Here is a 21,673-nt window from a genome sequence, read left to right on the forward strand (position 1 = left end):
CATGTCCGTTGTATTTGGATGATTAAAGTATCGATTGCAGCTGAAACTGTGCTGTAGAATAGATTAATGCCATTAATTAAGCTTTGACAGGAGTCAAAAAGAAAATCAATTTAGTATAAACGACACGCTTACCTCAAAGACAACTTTAATCCAATGCTAACAACAATAAAGTTACAACGATATTCACTTCCAGTGTCTGTTCTTAAGGTGTTATGCATGACAAACACACAATCCGAAATACGTTTTGGATTCGTTCGATGCTTTAAACAAATATTTTACTGTTAAAAAAAACCACCACGTCCATATTGTTGTCCCAAAATGTTTCGTCACCGAAATGACGTCACACAAGTACGTCATAAATTGCGTAATCAAGTGATGAAAATAAAATACGGAAAGCTGGTCCTGTAATATATTTTTAAAGAAATAATTGACGACTAAGAAAATTGATGGGATAAATTGATTCCTAGGTCGGTGCCGAATAAAGCGTAGTTCATTTTGCTCTGCCCGTAAATCTGAACCACTCAACATATTATTGGTTGTTCATTGCTGAAATTAAATTCAATTATTGAATATTAAAATTGTTCATGGTTCATATAAATTGTTCATGTTTGAATAGTTAATTCGGTATAATAAAATAAATATTACATGTCTGACAGGGTGACTGTAAATTTGTCAACTTTCGGAAAAATACTGTCAACCTTGGCTTCGCCTCGGTTGACAGTATTTCCTCAAGTTGACAAATTTACTGTCACCCTGTCAGCCATGTAATATTTATATACTGTCGCCATCGCATCATCGAATTGTTGACATCGTACTATCGCGTTATCGTACTGTCGTCATCGTTTTAACATATTGTCGCCATCGTACTATCGCACTGCCGCCATCGTATTGTCGCTTTGTCGCCATCGTATTATCGCACTGTCGGATTGTCGCCATCGATCTATCGCACTGTCGCCATCGTAGTGTCGCATTGTCGCCATCATACTATCGCACTGTCGCCATCGTATTGTCGCACTGTCGTCATCGTATTATCGCATTGTCGCCATCGTACTATCGCATTATCGTACTGTCGTCTTCGTATTATCGCATTGTCGCCATCGTACTATCACACTGTAACAGCGTATTGTCGCACTGTCGTCATCGTACTATCGCATTGTCGCCATCGTACTATCCTTTGTCGCCCTATGGATTTTAATTTGTAAGCACGATGATACTAACGGTATTCCGTAAAATCGTCAAGGCGCCTTAATTCTAATAGAAACGCGTTTGATCATAAAGACACGCGTTATTTTAACAGCGAACTTAGGATACAAATGGCCCCATTTATCAGAGGTACTACTTCGAATATTCTTTAATTGATCTGTATTGCCTCGCCATATTTCTTTCTTAATATATTGTCACATTTTAAGTCGGCAAATGTGAATAATGAATCTATTGAAGTTCGGGGCCTAAGCAAAAAAGTAGGCCAATTACTTAACACGGTTCAGTTCATTTTGTATGTTAAAACGCCTTTGAAACGATATTTTATATCAACACATTACAGACGTTGAACAATACATATGTTTTGTCTTAATCTGCTGGACTTTTGATAAAAAATACTTTTTAAAACAGAAAATATCATAAAAGAGGAAAAAATGTTGTTCCTGATTAGTCTGTGCGGACTGCACAGGCTAATCTGGGACGACACTTTAAGTACATGCATTAAACCTCACAGAGCACGGCTAATATGTATTTCCTAAATGCAAACGTGCATTTCATACATGAGACGTAGACACGAAATACCGACTGAAGACAGATGTATGCAATTATGTTAATTTAGTGAATTATTGTTAAAGGTATTTATTTATGTCGGATTCCGTTTTTGACATTAACATAACTGAATACATGTTTATTTCCTTTGAGCTAATATCTTTACATTTAAAATTTGTCAAAATAGCAGCATATCTATAAAGAAGATTTAATAAAGTAAGTTCGAATATGTAGGAATTGTAGCCTGTATTGATTCAGCGCACTTTATTTTATTTGTTATATTATTTTTTTTAAGTACCAGTCGTTAAATTTCCAAGATATTTGAACTTATGACCCAGGTTTATCATTTTATGTGTTATTTATGTTGTGTTTTGTGCTGGTTTGTACTGTTTTGGCGTGCTGTTTTGTACTGTTTTGGCAATTGGTCACTTGCCTTAAATAAAGTACCAACTAATTGTATATAATGAGAATTAATACTGCTCCATCAGCTGGAGTTTCACTTCTATATATTTATTATGAATGTAAAATACAGTTTTGTCAGCAAAAAATGATTAACGCTGAATCAATACATTTTACTTAATAAAACAAATACGTTCATTCATGGTTTGTAGTTTATGTTCTATTAACCATTAAACAGATGTGTCAAGGACAAATAAGGACAACTAATACTAAGACCATCGGTAACCATTCATGAATGAAGTTAATAAAGTAATTGACGAGGTTGAAGTAATCATTCTTATTAAATCAGAGTTATCATACTGACTGCGGATTTTGACAAATTGTCTGATTTAAGGGGACCTTTTCACAGATTTTGGCATATTTTAAGTTAGTCATTAAATGCTTTATTTTGATAAATGTAAACATTGGATCTTAAAAGCGCCAGTGAAATATCAAGAATAACATTAAAAAATGAAAAAACTGTAGCTCGCACCGGGGCTCGAACCAGTGACCCCCGGAGTCCTGGAGTAAAAACGCATTAGCCGTCTCGGCTATTCTGCCGAGTGTTCATGCAGGACGTATTTTATACTTTATATAAGCAATCTGTATAGTTTCGTAAATCTAAACGACAACAGAACTCTCCAAACTATTCAATCGTTTCGCGTTGCAACGCTTTATAATTTTTAGGTTTTTAAATCGTCAAAAGATGCATATAATGGCTATATTAGACTATGGTAAATGTTTGGTAATACTATTTCCTCACAAATATCATAACTAAAACGAAAATTTGCGAATCTGAAACAACTTTTTTAAATTTTGTCAATTTACCGAACCGTGAAAAGATCCCTTTAATAAATATGTATTTTTATCAAGTGCGTGCGCACTTGACATAACGGTAATACCGATTGATTAGATATGCTATCTATTTGACAGGTACTTTTATAACTGAGAACTGCGCCGGCTAACTTTGGACGATAGTTTACGCACATGCATGAAGTCTTTTATGCAGGGCGAGGCTCAAATTTAACAAAGTATTGGCTCCCATTGCGTAGAATATTGAGCTGTGTCTCTGTACCCAAGCTTCGTGATAAGGAGTGTACGAATTGCATAACTCCTTTTCCAGACATGCATGTCGTTGATCGGAAAGTCCTGCTGCGTGCTGTTTAGTTATAAAATCTTGTAAACAAGAATGAATCTCAGGCTTGGTTTCACGTCCATAAAAGGCCACTCAAAAATCGCAGATTAACTGATTTTTGCCTAGCGTCTAGAAAAAAGGCCTTGGCAAACAGCGTAGACCCAGATGAGGCGCCGAATGATGCGGCGTCTCATCAGGGCCTGCGCTGTTTACTTAAATGAGTTTTTGTAAGAAAAATTCTAAATATAGAAATAAATATACTAGACATCCCTAATTTTGGAAATAAATTGATCCAATTTAGAAGGATTTGAGAGTCGACTAGGCATACATGGGTTAATTTATGCTACGAGAACGAGTACATTACCAATTCAATTATGTCGCATAATCTTTCACTATAGTTACTTTACTAACGCTTTATAACAAACAGTACTTAGTTAAATATACTAACATTTTTAACATTACCAAGGCAGTACTGACGTTTACGTTACCAAAATAATTAGAATACCTACGCTTACATTACTCGCATGGTATAACGCTTACATTACCAAACATTATTTAAGCTTACACCAGCTTCTACCCGTACATTACCAATACGCTTGTATTACCGATACAGTACATTCGATTATATAAATAGGGCACAGGTCTACGCCTGCGCTTACATTACCGAAACAGTACTTACTCGTACAAAACTAATTCATCACCAACGCTTACATTACTAATTGAGTACTTACACTTACGAATTAGATTATACTACATATAAACTATGCATAAGCCTCCACTACAAATACAATAAATTTTACAAATTGTTTGACACGAGAAACAACACATATAAAAATTGTTGTCTGGATATCCATAGGTTTGCAAAACAACTACATACTCATTTTATGCATTGATAGTTGCATTCATCAATTATCATTGTTTATATGTTACACTATTTCAAAGGATAATCAATTAGTCAGCTTGTATAGCCGATAACGAAGTAAATTTATTTCGATGCTGACTGTGCGATGAAAAGTGCAGTTTACAAAATTGACAACTCACGATGCATATTTGGCCATTTTTATATGCCGATCGCACATAGCACATCGAAATTGTGTCGACGGAAATCTTAATATATGCTCCTCGAGTACATATATTTTACATTGTTTCTATTTCTCAAATAAAAACATGTTGAAGTATTTGAACATGAGGGTGAAATGAACTATGTAACGTTCCATTTTTCGTTACCTAATACAGTTACAAGGTACTTCACGTATTTATAACAAGTTATAAATTATGAATGACGATAGGGACAAATATCTTGCATTACATTATACTTCTTTCAATCAAGTTGTTCCATTACTTAAGTTTTCGTTCAGACTAAGATCTCTCAAAATCTGCAAATGTACGTTTTGTGTATTTTTCAACATTTGGTCCCCCGTACCTATAATCCAGTCTTACAGAAAATAGCCATATCTACTTTTCGCGCAATTATAATGTTAAACTTGTTGAAATAAACATATACTTTTGCCGATCTAATGTTCGTTTTCACTCGGATTCTGAATATTCAAACAGATGCAAACTTGCATTAAAGTTGAGGTGTTCACGGACAACATATTCATATCATGTTTGCTAGCTTAAAAGCAAGCAAGCCCTAAATATATCAGGTACTCTTACTACCCTTAAAATAGACTGTGTTCAAATAAAAGATCTTTTAATAACTTGGCCCGTTATTTAGATATATTGTTTATTGACTTTATACTGTCGTACGCGTATGCTTATTCCCTTCCCTCCTTGTTTGAACCGCTTTTGGCGATGGCATATTTATGACCTGTTTGAATCTCGACCATCCTGTAGTTCTGCAATAAATCTCCAATGACAGCCCTGGATATAAGCATGCCTTTCCGCGCCCGGGCCAAGTATGTATGTTTGTCAGTGAGCGAGGATGGACGTGTTGTGTATTCTAGCAACTAGTCTTTTGCTGCTGGCGCAGGAAGTGACGTCTGAACGCAGGGACTTTACCGGGTACGTTTTGTCGAACTAGATTCGTTTTTCAGAATAACATTAATATAAATCTTGTTTTCTCATCTTACTTCTGGCTTGAAGATATTTTACTCACAGCTGCGGGGAAACATACTCTTAATACTAAATATGTTGTAGCTACTTTGTTTTCGTTTGATGACAATACAATTTGTTATTGCCATCAATAAGGGAATACATGTTTTTGTCAGAAGGTATCAGTTGTGCATACGTTTGTAACGCAATAAATTGAACACAGTATTTGAAAATGGTTCCCAAAATAAAAAAGACACATACAACTGTAATTGTTGAAAAAGGTTAGGAGTTATATTATTTCACTTTGTTGCAAAGCGTTTCGAATGTTATTGGAAACAAAAGTCTAGTGGTTTTAGAAATGCAAGAAACGAAACTTAGTTGATGACTAATTTTCTCATATATGCTTATTGCATAACTCTAAAAACTATAAAACTAAAGGCTATGTATATAAAAAAAATGCTTAAAATACATATTGTATGTCATAATGATGATAAAAGCATATACATGTTAACATATAAATACACTGTAAGAAGCTAGCCATGCACGGTCTGTTGTTTTCAAAACTATCACGCAGAACCACACTCAAAAATGGTAAGAATAATTAAGCAGTAACCAGAACAACTGTGAAGTAAACAATAGCAACCCACTGTTTGTCCCAGAGATACAATCTATTTGCATCACATGTGTATGTCATTTTTTTAATTAAGCTATGTGCAATGTACACTTGATGTATTTTGGTCAATGACTGTATAACAAACGTAATATTCTCGCTATTACATTTACGCACTTCTGCTTCAGTCACCGCCTTGTGTCGGTGTCCGCGAGGTCACGTGCCCAGGTCGAGCTGCTTCAGTCGCTAGAGAGCGAGACCGGATATGACGAGGTGATCTTTCCTAGCATCCACAGTGATATCAAAATTATTTCATCAAACTTTAGATACAGTTAATTAATTGCGTCTGAATGCATGTGAGGTTAGGTACTCCCAACATATTATATTTGCAGCTGGATTTTTGGAGCGATCCGTCGCTGTTCCGTCCCACCGATATCCTTGTCTCTCCGTCTGACTTCGGAAAGCTTCGTACATTCCTCAACGAGCACAACATGGTGTACCAGATAAAAAATGAGAACATCCAAGCGTAAGCGAACTCGAATGTAAAGTTTTATATTGCGTCATCTGTCTGTCCGATAGTTCGATAGAGATCTCACAAACGGGTGACGCGATTGTGGTAACTGTAAAAATCAAATCCCTAATGTCAATAATTGTTTACTTTTTAGTAGTTAGTCTAGAAAAATATCCCGGAAAAAGAAAAATAATGCATTTGGAAATTAACCGTACTTTCGTTTGACAACTGATATACGATGTGAATCTAAATTCAGTTTTAGTGCAGATTCGTTCATACGACACAAAGACACAATTTTGTTTTCCGGATAATTTTAATTTCCTGCAATGATATCTATTCATACGACACACGAACACTAACTTCAATACTAATAAAAAGACAGTTCCGTCCGGCTTAGAGGACTGGGACAATTATCGAATATAAAATATATTTTTATAAACAACTAGTAGCAAGATGAGTTGAAATTAATTGGTCAATTACCACATTTGAACTAACTCTTTTGACAATTCTTTTCAGCTCAATTAAAAGTGAAAATGCGCATAATATACGTTTAAACAGTATTTTGCCGCCGTTTTTACGTATTAAAGTCTGGTTAATGTTTGCGTACAAGATAAAAGTACAGATGTCTGTAACTGATACAAATATCGATGGTAAACTTAACACATCTTTTCGGAAACCACATTCGTGGTCACATGCAGGTTAATGATCTTCTTCAGCATCTACATACCCGTATATCCACAACACATAATTGACCTGAACATTTGCAAATGTTTTCCCTAAGATATCTCATTACGTACTGAATATTAATGAACTAAATATTCTTTAATACTTTTCGGTTTTCATCGAAGGTCAAAGGTCAGGGTACGGTAACTAGACATACAACACTAGATAAAACAACGCAAGAAATGGTAATGTGTACAATTTTTTCTTAGTACACGTGCTGATCATGCAACTCGGAATACATATTAATAAATGTACGAGGGTTGTGCGTGACCCTTTTATTACTGCAGATGAAAAAAGGCCGTTAACTGTTTCTAAAAAAGTATTGAATATTCTTGGACGAAACTTGGTTTGCTCATAAACGGCTATCTGTGGATAGAATTTCACGCAATAATGAAAGATATCAAAGGTCATAAAACTTAGATGCCACTTGGTTTTGTTTATGGAAAGCAATAAGATGAATAATCACACGGAATAATGCAAAGGCTGGGAATTGACATGAAAAATACCGGTAGTCATGAAACTTGGTTTGTTGGGAAAGTTCAATCGGAATATATTATGATACGGACTTAAGCAATATCTCGAAAGTTACATAAAAAAGTCGTAACACTTTGATAAATCTTAATTGTGTATAAATCGCAATTATTGATAGAAATACTCGGGGTAATTTTTTTAGGTAAAATTATTTAACATAACATTAATTAGTTGATGACTTTTACATTATGATTTTATTGATGTTATTATATAAAGATGTTTTTAAACAACCTTAAGAAGTTACTATTCGCGTTATTTGAACCATAATATTTGCAATTAGCGCGATTTTTTTCTAAGGGCAATAGATGCGGAATATGTTGAGGTCAGCAAGCAGTCGAAACTGTCATCGTGTCCCTTCACCAGTACATACTGCACGTATGACCAGGTATACTAAACCCATTTATGCCTAGCGTCTAGAAAAAAAAGGCCTTGGCAAACAGCGTAGACCCAGATGAGCATGATGCGGCGTCTCATCAGAGTCTGCGCTGTTTGCTCTAAGGAGTTTCTGTAAGAAATATTCTAAATATAGAAATAAATATACTAAACATCGCTAATTTTAGAAATAAATTTATCCAATTTAGAAGAATGGAAGAGTCCACTAGGCATAAATGGGTTAATTTACGAATGATCATGTATGCATAGTGCACGTAGGAACGCGTATACATACTGCACGTATAACAAGGTACATGTATTTATACTGTTCTCGTGCCCCTTCGCTAGTACATACTGCATGTTTGACCAGGTGTACATTTATGTTATCAAATGTGGATTGATATATACATTTCGCAATTGTAAATTATTTATAATGAGAACCATATAAGTTGAGTTTGCAAGCGATCGTTATTATGTTGCGATACTTATTATAAGCATTCAATACATTATTATGTCATTTCGGGACTCATATTTGTGGTCAGTTTCATATTTTATTCCATATCACTTTGCGGGTGCATCAAGTGTAGCCGTTGTTTTCGGATTTTGTTATTCAGCTTCTATGCTAGCTTTCATATGTTTATCCATCAATACAATTCATGGTCCTTCTGCCATTCAAACACGCATGTGTTGCGTCGCTGTTCAGATTCAGTCGTTCCTGCTCGCCCTACAGTCTGCCTACCCGACCAAGGTCAAGGTTACAAACATCGGAACCACGTACGAGGGAAGAAACATATACGCCGTCAAGGTGATAACTCTATATGCAATTATACGGAACGGGCGAAATTAATGCTAGCACATGAATATAGTACATTTCCGAATTGTATTTGAGGAAGTTATTGCACATGAATACTGATGTAGTTACTCTTAAATTGTCTGACCTTATTTAAAAGAATAAAACATGTCTAGTATTGAATCGTTTATAATGTAAGTTAGCATTAATGTTCGAGCCATCGGTTTTTCGTGGGTCAATAAACAGTGTTTTAGTGTTTTAAGTCGTTTGATTTACAACAAACGTTTGAAACTATTGTCAACACTAAAATGGTGATAGAAATTGGTTGCAATACTAAGAAGATAAACATGTTATTACCCAATAACGAAAAATCGGCCAATTCTATTGTCAAGTTTTACAATAATACCTTTGCGTTTATGTTAAGGTATATTGTAGCCGTACTGGTGTTTTTAAGGTTATATTACACTAATTCCGATTCCCATAGGGTCCCATTATAAAACTGACAACTTTCACAGCATTTTTCTTGCCTTTTCGACGTATCAATTTTTCCGAACCTGGTATCATTTTAAAGATGGATCTGTCCTCTTCCAATAATTGCAATCAAAAACATACCGTCTCGCAGCTTCTAAGAAAGTAAATCGCTGTCGAATGAACCCACCGTAGAAAAACGTGTTTCGGAATCCTAATTTCGACAAAAGCCCCACACAATAGAAAACACACCCTCAAAAGTCCATCTTTTAAGTTAGCTTCCAATCCAAGGCATCAAAGTACTCCAGACACATACAGGATATTACAAATAACCACAAAATACATGTCTCACATTGTAAAATGGCTTATATTCAAGAAGAGAAAGGGAACTCTTTAGAAATAGGCACTACTTTCGAATGGACCACGGAGGGATACACAATGATTTAGTGTAATGTAACCTTTATATTACATTACCTGTCTATCCAGACTTTGATCGTTTAGGTCTCAGAGAACTTGAGTCAGCCGAAGGCCAAGTCAGTCTGGGTTGAGGCTGGCACGCATGCGCGGGAGTGGATTGCCATCGCTTCCGCTCTTAATCTGATCGACAAGGTTTGCTTTTTTCCTATATTGTATTGTATCGTTTTGGCTAGAATATTGTACATCCGTTTTCGACCAGGCAACACGATCCAACTGATATTCGGGTACCAGATTTTTCCACCACTTCATTTATTAAAGGCCATACTACATCCAAATCTTGTTTTTCTCGTTTCACGAAAGAGAGAAAAGAGAGGGATATGTAATGATTAGGGAGAAAGAGGATGGGCGGGAGCAAACAATTGGATGGGAAAGATGAGTGGAGGGGAAGAAAATATACGAGGTATCGATAGGGTTTGGATAACATATGGGAAAATAACGAAAAACTGTTTTAATTGTATCAGAGGAATACGGTATTATTGATAACAGAAAAGTGCAGAGTAAGTAAAATGCATCGGAGCGGGGGCTACCACGTCTAGTGCCAGATGCCGATGTGGACTGATTGAGTCCGTATCGCATATATGAAAAGTAGGGATTCAACCAGGTTAACCAGTTTCTATTGAAATGCATTGGATACCTTGATTAGAATCCAATTATGTTGGACTTAATTATCCCAGGTTGCCCCTTCCACCAGAACAAATGTCTGGTTAGTGGGATAATCATTTCACGCATATACATCTCGTGAAATATCATGGATGTAAACCGTTGTCTTGTGTTTTCTCGAACGTGGTCGTGTTGTATTTGTCGCGAGGTAAATTTTGAATATCCGACGTGCTTTCAGCTTCTGACGGCGAGTCGCACAGAGAGCTCGACCATGCTGCGGGCGTATGACTGGAACATCGTGCCTGTCCACAACCCGGACGGATATGCCTATTCAGTATGGAAGTGGTGGTACCGGTAGCAGTAGTAGTAGTGGTAGTAGTAGTAGTAGTAGTAGTAGTAGTAGTAGTAGTAGTAGTAGTGTCGTAGTAGTAGTATAGTAGTTTTAGTAGTAGTAAGTAGTAGAAGTAGAGTAAGTAGTCGTAGTCGTAGTAGGTAGTAGTTGTGCTAGTAGTAAGCAGTAGTAGTAGTAGAGTAGTAGTTGTAGTATAGTAGTAGTAGTAGTAGTAGTAGTAGTAGTCAGTAGTAGTCAGTAGTAGTTAGTAGTAGTCTAGTTGTAGTTGTAGTGTAGTTGTTAGTTTAGTAGTATTAGTAGAAGAAGCAGTAGCAGCAGCAGCAGCTGCTGTTGTTGTTGTTGTAGAAGAAGTAGTAGTACTTGTTGTTGTTTCTGCTGCTACTGTGATTGCTGTTGCTGTTGTTGCTTCTGCTGCTGTTGCATAAGTATAAGTAGTAGTTGACGTTTCTTTACTTTTTTCATTCTTTGGCATGTTTTCGCTCCAGCACTCTAACAGCCGACTACACCGGAAGAACCGACAGGTTGAGAGTCGACCCTGCTACTTCTCCAACTACGGCATCGATCTTAACCGCAACTGGGACGCAGACTTTGGAAGTAAGTCACGGGTAATACAGGTCACATTTATACGTGGATCCATTGGTTTCCATTATTAAAATGCCCAACGATTAACACAAATATGTATATTGACCATATATTAAGAGCCATACGTACATTTAATTCACGGTTTGATAAAAGTTTATGAGATAATTATATTTTATGCATGTTTATCTGTGTATATAGCATGTCCATGTTAAAGGTACCGTCAACCACGACGACGAAGAAAAGAAAAGTTGTAAAATACCGTATTTATTTTACAATTATTAGTTTATATTGATTTAAATATCAGGACTGACATAAAGATATACCAGGTACACTCTATAAATAACGCAAGTAGATTGATCATTTTATATATAATATATATGCGATTTACTACGCATGCACAATTTGCATTCCTGGATTTACCGCGTGATGATGATGATCAATCTACTGGCGTTGAGTGGTAGTTACCTAGTACCGGTACCCAGTGAAATGTATTAGCGAATATACTGAAAATATGAAAACTTAACAACTTTTTTTCAAGTAATGTAATATACCAGTCGTGATATTTAAATCAATATAAACTAATAATTGTAAAAATTTTAAAAAAATAAAGTACGGTATTTTACAACTTTTCTTTTCTTCGTCGTCGTGGTTGACGGTACTTTTAAGTACCATGGTGTTGTGTCTGAAAATATAATCAGACTAGCCCGCATCCTATACACGAAACAAGTGTATTGTGTTTTTTTTTTCGTTGTTTTTAACGAGTTCTCTTATTGCAGTCATATCGCGTAGTATGTGAACCCACATCACCATCCTATTAACTATTTGTGCGCAAGTATCATATTATAGTCAAAATTTGTTTAATCACCGCTACAGAGGCGGGTACTACCACGCAATGCCAGGGCGACACGTACCCGGGCATGTCGGCGTTCGCTGCCAGGGAGACGACGGCGCTACGTAACGCCGTGCTCGGCGACATGCCCAACGTGGAGGCGTTCTTCTCAGTGCACTGTTATAGCGAGCTCATGCTGCTTCCACACGGTTTCAACAACACCAAACCCGCAGACTACGCACACCTGGTAAGTCACGATAACCGATCGTCTAAAGACATCTGCTGAGTCACGAGAACCGATCGACTACAAACAGCTGGTAAGTCACGAGAACCGATCGACTACAAACAGCTGGTAAGTCACGAGAACCGATCGACTATAAACATCTGGTAGGTCAGGCATTTACCAGCACCAAACAAACCCGCCGACTATGCACATCCGGTAAATTACGAGAACCGATCTCCTACACACATCTGCTAAGTCAAGCATTGAACAGCACCAAACAAACTCGCCGACTAAGCACATCCGGTAAGTCACGAGAACCGATCGACTACAAACATCAGGTATGTCAGGCATTAAACACCACCAAACCAACAAACCGAATACGCACATCCGGTAAGTCAAGAGAAGCGATTGACTACAAACATCTTGTAAGTAAGGCATTTAACCGCACCAAAACAAACCCGGCCGACTACGCACATCCGGTAAGTCACGAGAGTCGATCGACTGCAAACATCTGGTATTTCGGGCATTTAACATCACCAAACAAATCCGCCGACTCCGCACATCCGGTAAGTCACGTCTACGACAATTAAAACCTTCATTACCGGTATATGTACATTCCTTGTAAAACAATCTGATGAAAATTAATAAATACTACAACTTCAAAGCTTTTGTTAGTAGTGAATGATTTATGTTTTTTAGGTATATAGCGCTCTCTTAGGAGGACAGATGATTTGTGCTCTTATCGCAACACATTACTCATAGCCACTGCATTTGCTTATGAAAAGAAGCCCTACAGTTTTGCTCGTATGTACTGGTGTGTCATATTTTTAGTTCTCTGTGGCTGAGCACATGATGCGCTGGCTGGAGACTGTCCGAGGCACCTACTACCTGTCCGGTACTCCACCAGAGATCCTCTGTAAGAATCTGTGTACAACTTCTGAAAATCACCCGGCATAGCACCAGATCGCTCTGGGAAATAAATGCCTGATCATATATTTTTAAGTAAAATTGAGCTACTGTGTTTGTTGTGTATTTTTCATTAATAGTCTCCTCGATTTTCTTTTTACTTATATTGTACGCGATTAACTTTTTTAAATCATATATTTGTAATAAGTGATATTCAACAAAACCAAACAATAATTGGTATCCATGTATATTTTAAATAACTTCCTCAAAGACTCGCATTTCGCTGAGGTTCGACATAACGTTTTTAAAGATTAATATGTTTTACTTATTTCTATATAAGTTTTCCTGTGCTTTGACATGTTTTCCTCAAAAGTTCATGTGTTTCCCCGTGTTTAACATTATGTTCTCAAAGCCTTTCGCCTTTCCCAATGTTTCAGACTCAGCATCCGGAGGCGCCTACGACTACTTCAAGCTGCAGGGGGTGAAGTACGCGTACACGTACGAGCTCAGCCCCTCCTCCTCCACCGGAAACGGCTTCGTGCTCAGCGCCACGCACATCCCCGCCGTCAGCGAAGAGCTCTTCATGTCCCTCTGGGCCTTTGTCGACATCGTCACCAAGTAGCCGCTGTTCTCCGGTCGTCATGCGTGGGCAGTCATGTTTAAGACAATTTGTTTGAGTCTTTGCATTTCGTGTATATTCTCGAATCGGCTGTGAACCAATTTGAGCAAATAAATCTATACAGATCTAGATTGACCTTATATGAGTTTCATTTGCATAAACGGTCTGATTTTCGCTAATCATCGTCAATTATTTTGTATTCTTTCGATTTAAATTATTGTAATTTCCTCATTGTATGTATTATTATATTACAGTGTAATATAATTTGATGATTATAAGCAATAGCTTTATATTACTGTTGTTTAACCTTATTAACTAAAAAAATAATAAAAAAATAACGGTTTTGTACGATCTTTAAAAACGAAAAAGCAAACTGTCAAAACGTCAAGGTAAAACATATTGCAATAAAAATTCGGAGGAACTAATATCAGAGAATGATTAAAATAAAAGTTTTAATTAAAAATGTGTGTTTATTCCAGTCAAAAATCCATTCATGTACACAAAACATGTACATTGGAGGGAAATACCCACTGTTTTGTACTGATGAGTTCATTTCATATGTCATAAATACGAATAGTTATGTTGGCACCTCCTTTCACTTAGAATGAATTTGTCGCTCCAATTCTCATTAAACAAAGCATAGTTGAATACACGCAACTGGTTCATATTGTGTTCATATGTGTTAAGTATGAACAATGAAATGTATAAATCAAAATAATATATTCCAATTTAAAACAGCCATTAAAGTGTTTATCCAAAGCTAATATTTTTTTAGAAATCATTGTGTGATAACAATCACAGCTGGACGTGTGTGCTTAAGGAAAATTGACAAACTTATTCAGTATACAGTCAAGCAAACGTGTATGAAGACTTTGACAGCAACAAAAACAGTTTAAGTTTCCCTTTGAATTGTTAAACCATTCGTATTATGAGCATTACCAACTGAAGACCATATTTATGAAAGATGCATCGTGTGAGTTTCCTCCGTTTAGACATTAAATAATCATCTACTTGGTTTTACCGACGATAAATGAACCATTGATGATATGAACATTGTCTATTTTAGTTTTGACTTCTTATATATATGCTAAAGATTTGATCAACTGATTTATACATATAGAATCTGGCACGAGCTTGTCATTTCATACCATATTCTATTAAACGCGTTCAGGAATTTTGTTAGTAGGCGAGCCTTTTACGAGCTTACTAACGAATTTCCTGGACGAGTTTAATAAAATATGGTATGATTTGACAACGAGTGTCAGATCTTTTTTATCACATGCTTTTAAATGAGCAAATTAAATAAATATTTACGCAAACATAATGATAAATCCCGAATGTTGTTTACATTTCGTGACGTCATTTGACGTTGCAACGTCATTTCAGCAAAATAAAATGCGATTGGTCAATAAAGGAAAACTAAGCCAACGAAAACGCTTAAAAATGTTGTATTACACATGTGTAATATAAAAAAAATATGTAATGGTTGTATTACATGGGAAACAGGGTATAGCATGTGATAAATAATTTAAACACACTTAAACACACGAATCTTTAATAGTATTGATCACACTAGTCTAAAACTTACGTCAACGAATAGTTTATACCATAATGTTACACCATTATACTTGTAAGACAATTCATAATTGCATATTATTGAATTTATTGATAAATATCAACAACATAACCACTACAATGTAAAATACAATATATGTAACAGAAATTAAAGACATTACAAAATAAATAAAACAATAGACACTTGTTGTAATGAAGTATGCACGAATAATATACTAAAATTCTACATATAAAAAACAAATAAAAACATGTCAGAACAAGTAAATTAAATAGATGCAATGAAGATATTGGAATCCTGTAATGTTCTGATGGTTGTCATGGAGTCGTTTTTCCCTGGCAACCTACACGGTCGGGAAGGAGGCCAAGGTGGCGATGCCGCACATATTGTTGCTGTTCCTCGCCATCTGGATGAACCCCATGTTGCCCCAAGATGTGCCCCAGCTGAAAGAAGCGACATCACGTGCTATAGTAACCAAGGCAATATGCACGTGTACAGTGGAACTATGTTCAGAATCATTATAGTTTACATTAAGCTAAATCGTGTTGCATCCCTCGTGGTCAAAAGTATTGTACATTTCTAAAAGTGTCCATTTTCTATTCTGGTTTTAAACGCATTTAGCGATCGCATCGATGTTTTTGTGGTTATTTCCTGTATAATATGTTTGTCTGCAACATGTTGATCATCTAATTGGGGACAACATTGAAACATGAACGTTAGGGGGCGTGTATTGTAGTACTGTGCTATTGGCGAACTCTCACAAGCGAAACACTGCTTTGCGAGGATGATTGCGTGTATGCGAAATTTATTTTCTTAGCATATAAACGCAATATTTATTTTCTTAGCATATCCGAGAATGTAATTTTTATTGCAATAATTGGAAGATGCTAGATCAGTAATTTAAAATGATACAAGGCTTACAATATCTACTTTTTAGGAAAGGCTTAACATGATTTGAGAATTGTCAGTTTTATGAAGGGACCCTATGGGACAAATACTACAAAAGTATACGAAGACTATAGCATGATTGTACTTGTAAGTTACCTGTTCTTCACCAGCCAGTAGTCCTGGCCGCTGTCCGTGCCATACCCTATAGCGAGCACACCGTGGTCCAGGGCAGTGGAGCTGCACAAGGGCTCGTTGTATACACCGCTCCTGCAGGGTTAACGCACAGAGTGAATGCCAGGTAATAATAAACTTAAGAGGTGAACAGACATAGTAGTGTAGAACGTAGCAATTAAATAGTGATGCGAAAAGAGAAAGACAATAAAAGACATAGGAGTGGAGAGCGTAGCCGCAAAATAGTGATTTTGACAGAGATAGACAATGACATAGAAGTGTAGAGCGTAGCCGCAAAATAGTGATGTGGACGGGGAGAGACAATAACAGACAGGAGTGTAGAGCGTAGCCGCAAAATAGTGCTGCGGACAGAAACAGACAATAACGGACATAGAGCGTAGCCGCAAGTTTCTCAGCTTAAAATGGTTGTACAATTTAGAGTGCTATCTATCTTGGGCAAAACTTAATGCTATATTATACTATCCGCGACTTTTAGGAATGACATGCTCGTACTTGTAGAGCTGAAAGGATCTGTGGTTGGCGTCAATAGCGACGGACACCGGCCCCTCCATTGCGACGGCCTTCTGCAGATTGTTCTCGTTCATGGCCTCAATGTCCATGCAGCTGACTTCCGTGGCGCCGATGTTCTGAGCCTTGAACCGGCACTGGCCGTTCTGCAGTAACGGAAGTGACTCTTATATAGGTGTATTAAGATATTGTATATTGGTATATGAAGATGTTAAATGTTTTAAAAGTTTATTACTTAACAACCAAGGGTTAAGGTTAAATACTTACCACTCGAACAAAATCACAAGCACATGAGCTGCACGCGCATGTAACCGACAAGTGTAAACATTTGGCCCAAAATACTTCGAAATTTGCATTCATTTCACGAACGTGTAACATCCACGCATACCATAAACGCCGACGTCCATTACGTCAAACAACATTACTCCGAGCCCCCTGAACTAGATACTTTAAATATATTCATTTTCGCTCGATTGCATGGAAAGCATAGGGCTTATTGAAACGCTATAGAGTTATTTCCCTGGGTAAAACCAGTACTTGGTGTCGACGGGAAGATCTAAAGAACGCTCTCACAGTGTAAATCGAACCAGTGACCTCCGTGTCGCTAAGAGCCTGACTTACAATGGGCTGGTATGGGTATGAGTCTTCCGTGTCGATGCCCTTGTTATGAATGACGTAGGCGAACGCCTGGTCCATCAGACCGCCTTGGCAACCATTGTTACCTGCCAGAGAACGACAAGGTATATGAACATCTGGGACATTAAAGTGTAAGGCTATGTTTTCACAGTTTGGGAACATGCCGTAAATTGGTAATTTTAGCGAAATTTCACATTTAATACTAAGTTGGAAGACTTCAATTGATTTATTTATAAAAGCTGAATTATTGTAAAACTACATAACATTACACCAAAAAGTAACATGAGTATTTAAGAAAAATACTTACACTGATTGAGTGATAAAATCTGAATTATTAATATATAATCACATTAAATAAGAAGGATGTGAACAAAGAAAAATAGTTTGTTATTGGGAGTACGACCAAATGGCGGCTATAAAGGCTGCCAAAACAGAACTGAAGTGAAACATGACCGAGATTGGAATTTTACAACGTCATGTACAATACACTGAATACAGCTATCTAAAAGCGAGCCTTCAAGGCCGCTTATGTATCAAACCGTTTATCTACTTGACCTTAAAGACCATTCATCGTAAATTTCGGATTGAAATAGATTGAGCTTACTACAGTATTTAGATAAGTAAACATAGCTATTTTGTCATTGTGTTATTAGTGAGTTTTCCTTTTGTTTCGCTGTTTTAATAGTATTTCAGTCATACCAAAGCGGTAAGTTGTACAACTCACACTTTTGCCTAATTAGCTGGTTTACCAGGGGTGGTATTCCAGAAACATCTTAAGTCATTTCTTTAATAATTTTACTTAAGTTCAAAATGACAATGTTTTGTATTTCTTTACTAAATAAGGAAAACATGTTTTTTGGTATTCCTAAAATAACATTGGCATAATGATGTTATTTAATAAATGTATATCTTGATGCAAATATATTGCAATATGAAATGAAACACGTAAGAAAATTTCCCAATTGAAGGGAAATAATAAAAAATTAACTTAAGATGTTTCTGGAATACGACCCCAGAACTAAGTGCACACGAGGGACAAATGCCATACTTGGATCTGAGGTATGGGTAGAATGGCAATATCAAAGATTGTATTACCAATCCCCACAGACGTATTGTTGCAGGGCCGGGGATTGAACCAGCGATCCTCGGATTTGAAGTCCACCAACCGAGGTAGCCGGCCCGACAGAAACATGACCAATTATACACTAACATACTAACGGGGTTCTTCAAAAGCAGGGCGTTACTCTTATAGCAAGCGGGCTAGAACCCCTACCGAATGCCTGTGAGCAGTCCATAAGGTTCTTCTCGGATAGGGAGACGAGTTTTCCAGTCTTCCGGAAGTGCTGCCCCTCCAGACTTCCGGTAGTGGAGAATGCCCAACACGAGCCACACTGACCCTTAAGACAAACACAATCATACAGCACTGAGGCGATAGGTTATGGACAAAACGTGTTTCAGGAGCAGGCAGAGTTGTTTTCTTTATACGAAAACACATACACAACGAATATGAAATTTAAGAAAGCGGTTTTCTTAGACTTAAGTACATTTTTAAAATCAAAAGAAGCATCGTGCTTACTAAGCACTTAAACAATACATGCACTTAAAAACACGTACTTAGTTATTAAAAATGACGAGTACGTAGCCCAATTTCGTATGGTTACCTGGTCCTTGACGGGTGTCACGTATCCCTTAGGCCTCCAATCGACCGTGTCTGGCAGGTCTTGCAGGTCAACATTGCTAGGTACCATGTAGCGACCACAGGGAGCGGCGCTGGCGTTCATCCGGAAACCGTTCATCGCCTTTACGAACTCAGCAATACCCTTTAAAAAATAGGTGTGTTAAAAGCAAGCTCAAGAACAGGAACCTAAAAATTTAGTGAATACTTGCTCAGCCCAGATGCTGAAACCATTTTATTTACACTCGAAACACAAGCCTCGACCTACTATCAATAAAAGCGACGGCATTCAACTGGCATCATTTTGAAGGTTTATCCACGGCGCTTCCAAATGTGTGATACAATATATATCATTGAAAAGTCAAATTACAAGTTGCTTAAAATTACAAAAACATCGTGTTTGTCGCTGTTCGAAAGATAAGAAATAGAAAAACGAGGGTCATATACTAACTTAAAGCATATCACAAGAAAGAATGTTCTGGAATAGAGAATAACGAAGTTTTGTAATTGCGCAATCCGTTGTTTTTTCCACAGACAGTTGATATGTGGATACTTGTTAACTGAACTTATTCACAATTTGGTAAAATGGTAGTTTCAAAAAGAATTCGGAAATACAAAAACGAATGTACGCATTGTATTTAAACAAACAAAATAACACCATGACTGGCAAACAGGGTTAAAGGCGCGGTTCGTTTATGGATATCCTCAATAAAAATCGGAAATTAATTAATTGTTTCTCGTCAATAATTTAGCATTTTTACATTTGTGTAAGTAATTCATGTAATAGCATGGGTCAAATAAGAAACAACTCCATGTTTAGCTGGCCTACCATGTCTGCGTATTTGTTGGTTCCGAGCCAAAAGGTGTGCACGCCCCTGTCAGCCTCCAGGTTGTGTTGCTGGATGTAGCGAAGGTTGTCCTCCCACGTGACCCGCCTGAAACGCGTGTGACCTCATTCAAAATGACAGACAGGCAGACGCGTTGTATGTTGTATGTTGGCAATACCGTTTACCATAACATTAACTGATACAATTTCTAACTACTGCGTGCACTTTAAACTTAATGGTGCGGTCCAAAAAATGTTACAATAACATCCCTGCAAACGTCATAAACATAAAATAATTTTAAAATCCTAAGCTTGCTTGTAGCATAATACGATAAAAGATTATGGACTTTCCAATGTCGTACACTCTACGAAGCTGACATTTCTCACTACTTCCGGCGCACCTACCTTAAGTTCTCCTCCTGGGCGCTGGAGTATATCTTGCCATGGGCGGTCTTGAACTCTTCCCACTCGCCGTCCAACAGTGGACTCAGCGGGGCGGCGAGCATCAGACCCAGCACAGTCACCAACAGCACAGCGACGAGGAGCATCATGGGAGCTTGTAACTGAAGGTGTGGAGTGTATAACACTACAGAGTATAAAACAACGCGGATCGATTTGGGAATAAGTCAGTTTATCACTTAAATATTTATACAAAACGGTTATCAACAGAATTGAAAAATTGTGGCTTTTTATGAGACAGATAGATAAATATAGTGAATTACTGTAATCGTCGTGCGAAGTTGTTCAATCTTTAAAACCAAATACATGCATAACATAGGTGCAGTGTTTAACCGCTTCTGGTTTAATAAGTCCAAACTCGAAACATTGCTTCAATGTAAATTATAAGTTACATATATATATTATTTGCTTATTCTTACCGTTTCTGTATTCACAACATGAGTGGTTATAGTTGCCGACTCTTCTGCTTATATACTGTTACCCTTGGCAGCCATGTGACGATAGCACGAGACCTCCATGCGCCAGTCGCGCGCATCCAGCTGACGGCCTTCGATGTTCCAGCAGCCCGCCTTACCAACCACGGGTTAGCAAGCAGTCACCGGTTCTTTATCAAGAAATAGAACACGGACGCTTCAATGTTTAAATTAGCTCTCAGATAACAGTTATAATGATTAGATCGAATAGGTTTGTTCGCTGTAACCTGAGAAAACAGAAAATGTCTGTTAAGAGCTGTTTTCATATAGTGGTGTTGATTTGTAAATGTTGACATTTCGGAGAGGATCGCTGTATATTTCACATATCGTAATACTGTGATGTGTTATTTTAATTTTTAGCACATGTCGATGTTTCAAACCTCGAGATTATGAAAATGAAAGTAAAGATTTGATATAAACATCTGAAAGTAGTAGGTCACTGCCACAAAAGAACGATAAAGAAGATGCGATGACACAAATGTGAAAACACGACGA

The 21,673-nt window shown here is 37.1% G+C and overlaps 2 protein-coding genes across 3 annotated transcripts; one reads left to right on the plus strand and one right to left on the minus strand.

Annotated features, from left to right (window-relative positions):
- Positions 1-5,165: 5,165 nt before the first annotated feature.
- LOC127865589 (carboxypeptidase A1-like) lies at positions 5,166-14,078 on the plus strand. Its single transcript, XM_052405444.1, has 11 exons — positions 5,166-5,326; positions 6,155-6,239; positions 6,359-6,492; positions 8,029-8,116; positions 8,807-8,908; positions 9,863-9,970; positions 10,677-10,772; positions 11,276-11,384; positions 12,246-12,448; positions 13,256-13,340; positions 13,768-14,078. Exons 1-11 carry the CDS (start codon positions 5,247-5,249, stop codon positions 13,950-13,952), a joined length of 1,275 nt encoding a protein of 424 aa, XP_052261404.1. The 5' UTR covers positions 5,166-5,246; the 3' UTR covers positions 13,953-14,078.
- Positions 14,079-15,381: 1,303 nt separating this feature from the next.
- LOC127865591 (procathepsin L-like) lies at positions 15,382-21,283 on the minus strand. Of its 2 annotated transcripts, XM_052405447.1 has the most exons (9): positions 21,125-21,283; positions 20,652-20,809; positions 20,250-20,355; positions 19,407-19,565; positions 19,019-19,142; positions 17,731-17,831; positions 17,095-17,255; positions 16,567-16,677; positions 15,382-15,965 (listed from the first exon to the last, which is right to left on the minus strand). In XM_052405447.1, the coding sequence occupies exons 2-9, from the start codon at positions 20,795-20,797 to the stop codon at positions 15,866-15,868; spliced, it is 1,008 nt and encodes a 335-aa protein (XP_052261407.1). In that variant the 5' UTR covers positions 20,798-20,809; positions 21,125-21,283; the 3' UTR covers positions 15,382-15,865. The 2 variants fall into 2 exon arrangements, with proteins under 2 accessions (XP_052261407.1, XP_052261408.1); XM_052405448.1 differs by lacking the exon at positions 21,125-21,283 and having other exon boundaries at positions 20,652-20,830.
- Between the last annotated feature and the right edge of the window lie 390 nt (positions 21,284-21,673).

The sequence above is a fragment of the Dreissena polymorpha genome, chromosome 2 (assembly GCF_020536995.1).
Source record: "Dreissena polymorpha isolate Duluth1 chromosome 2, UMN_Dpol_1.0, whole genome shotgun sequence".
NCBI classification, from domain to species: Eukaryota; Metazoa; Mollusca; class Bivalvia; order Myida; family Dreissenidae; genus Dreissena; species Dreissena polymorpha.

What these genes read in the sequence shown, in the direction of transcription:
- LOC127865589 (XM_052405444.1), top strand. Translation starts at nt 5,247, where the DNA reads ATGGACGTGTTGTGTATTCTAGCAACTAGTCTTTTGCTGCTGGCGCAG. An exon ending in GAAACATATACGCCGTCAAG is followed by an intron (nt 8,909 to 9,862) that starts GTGATAACTCTA and finishes TTGATCGTTTAG; the next exon opens with GTCTCAGAGAACTTGAGTCA. An exon ending in CCGCAGACTACGCACACCTG is followed by an intron (nt 12,449 to 13,255) that starts GTAAGTCACGAT and finishes TCATATTTTTAG; the next exon opens with TTCTCTGTGGCTGAGCACAT.
- LOC127865591 (XM_052405447.1), bottom strand. Translation starts at nt 20,797, where the DNA reads ATGATGCTCCTCGTCGCTGTGCTGTTGGTGACTGTGCTGGGTCTGATG. An exon ending in GCCCAGGAGGAGAACTTAAG is followed by an intron (nt 20,356 to 20,651) that starts GTAGGTGCGCCG and finishes CACGCGTTTCAG; the next exon opens with GCGGGTCACGTGGGAGGACA. An exon ending in GGACTGCTCACAGGCATTCG is followed by an intron (nt 17,832 to 19,018) that starts GTAGGGGTTCTA and finishes GTTCTCTGGCAG; the next exon opens with GTAACAATGGTTGCCAAGGC.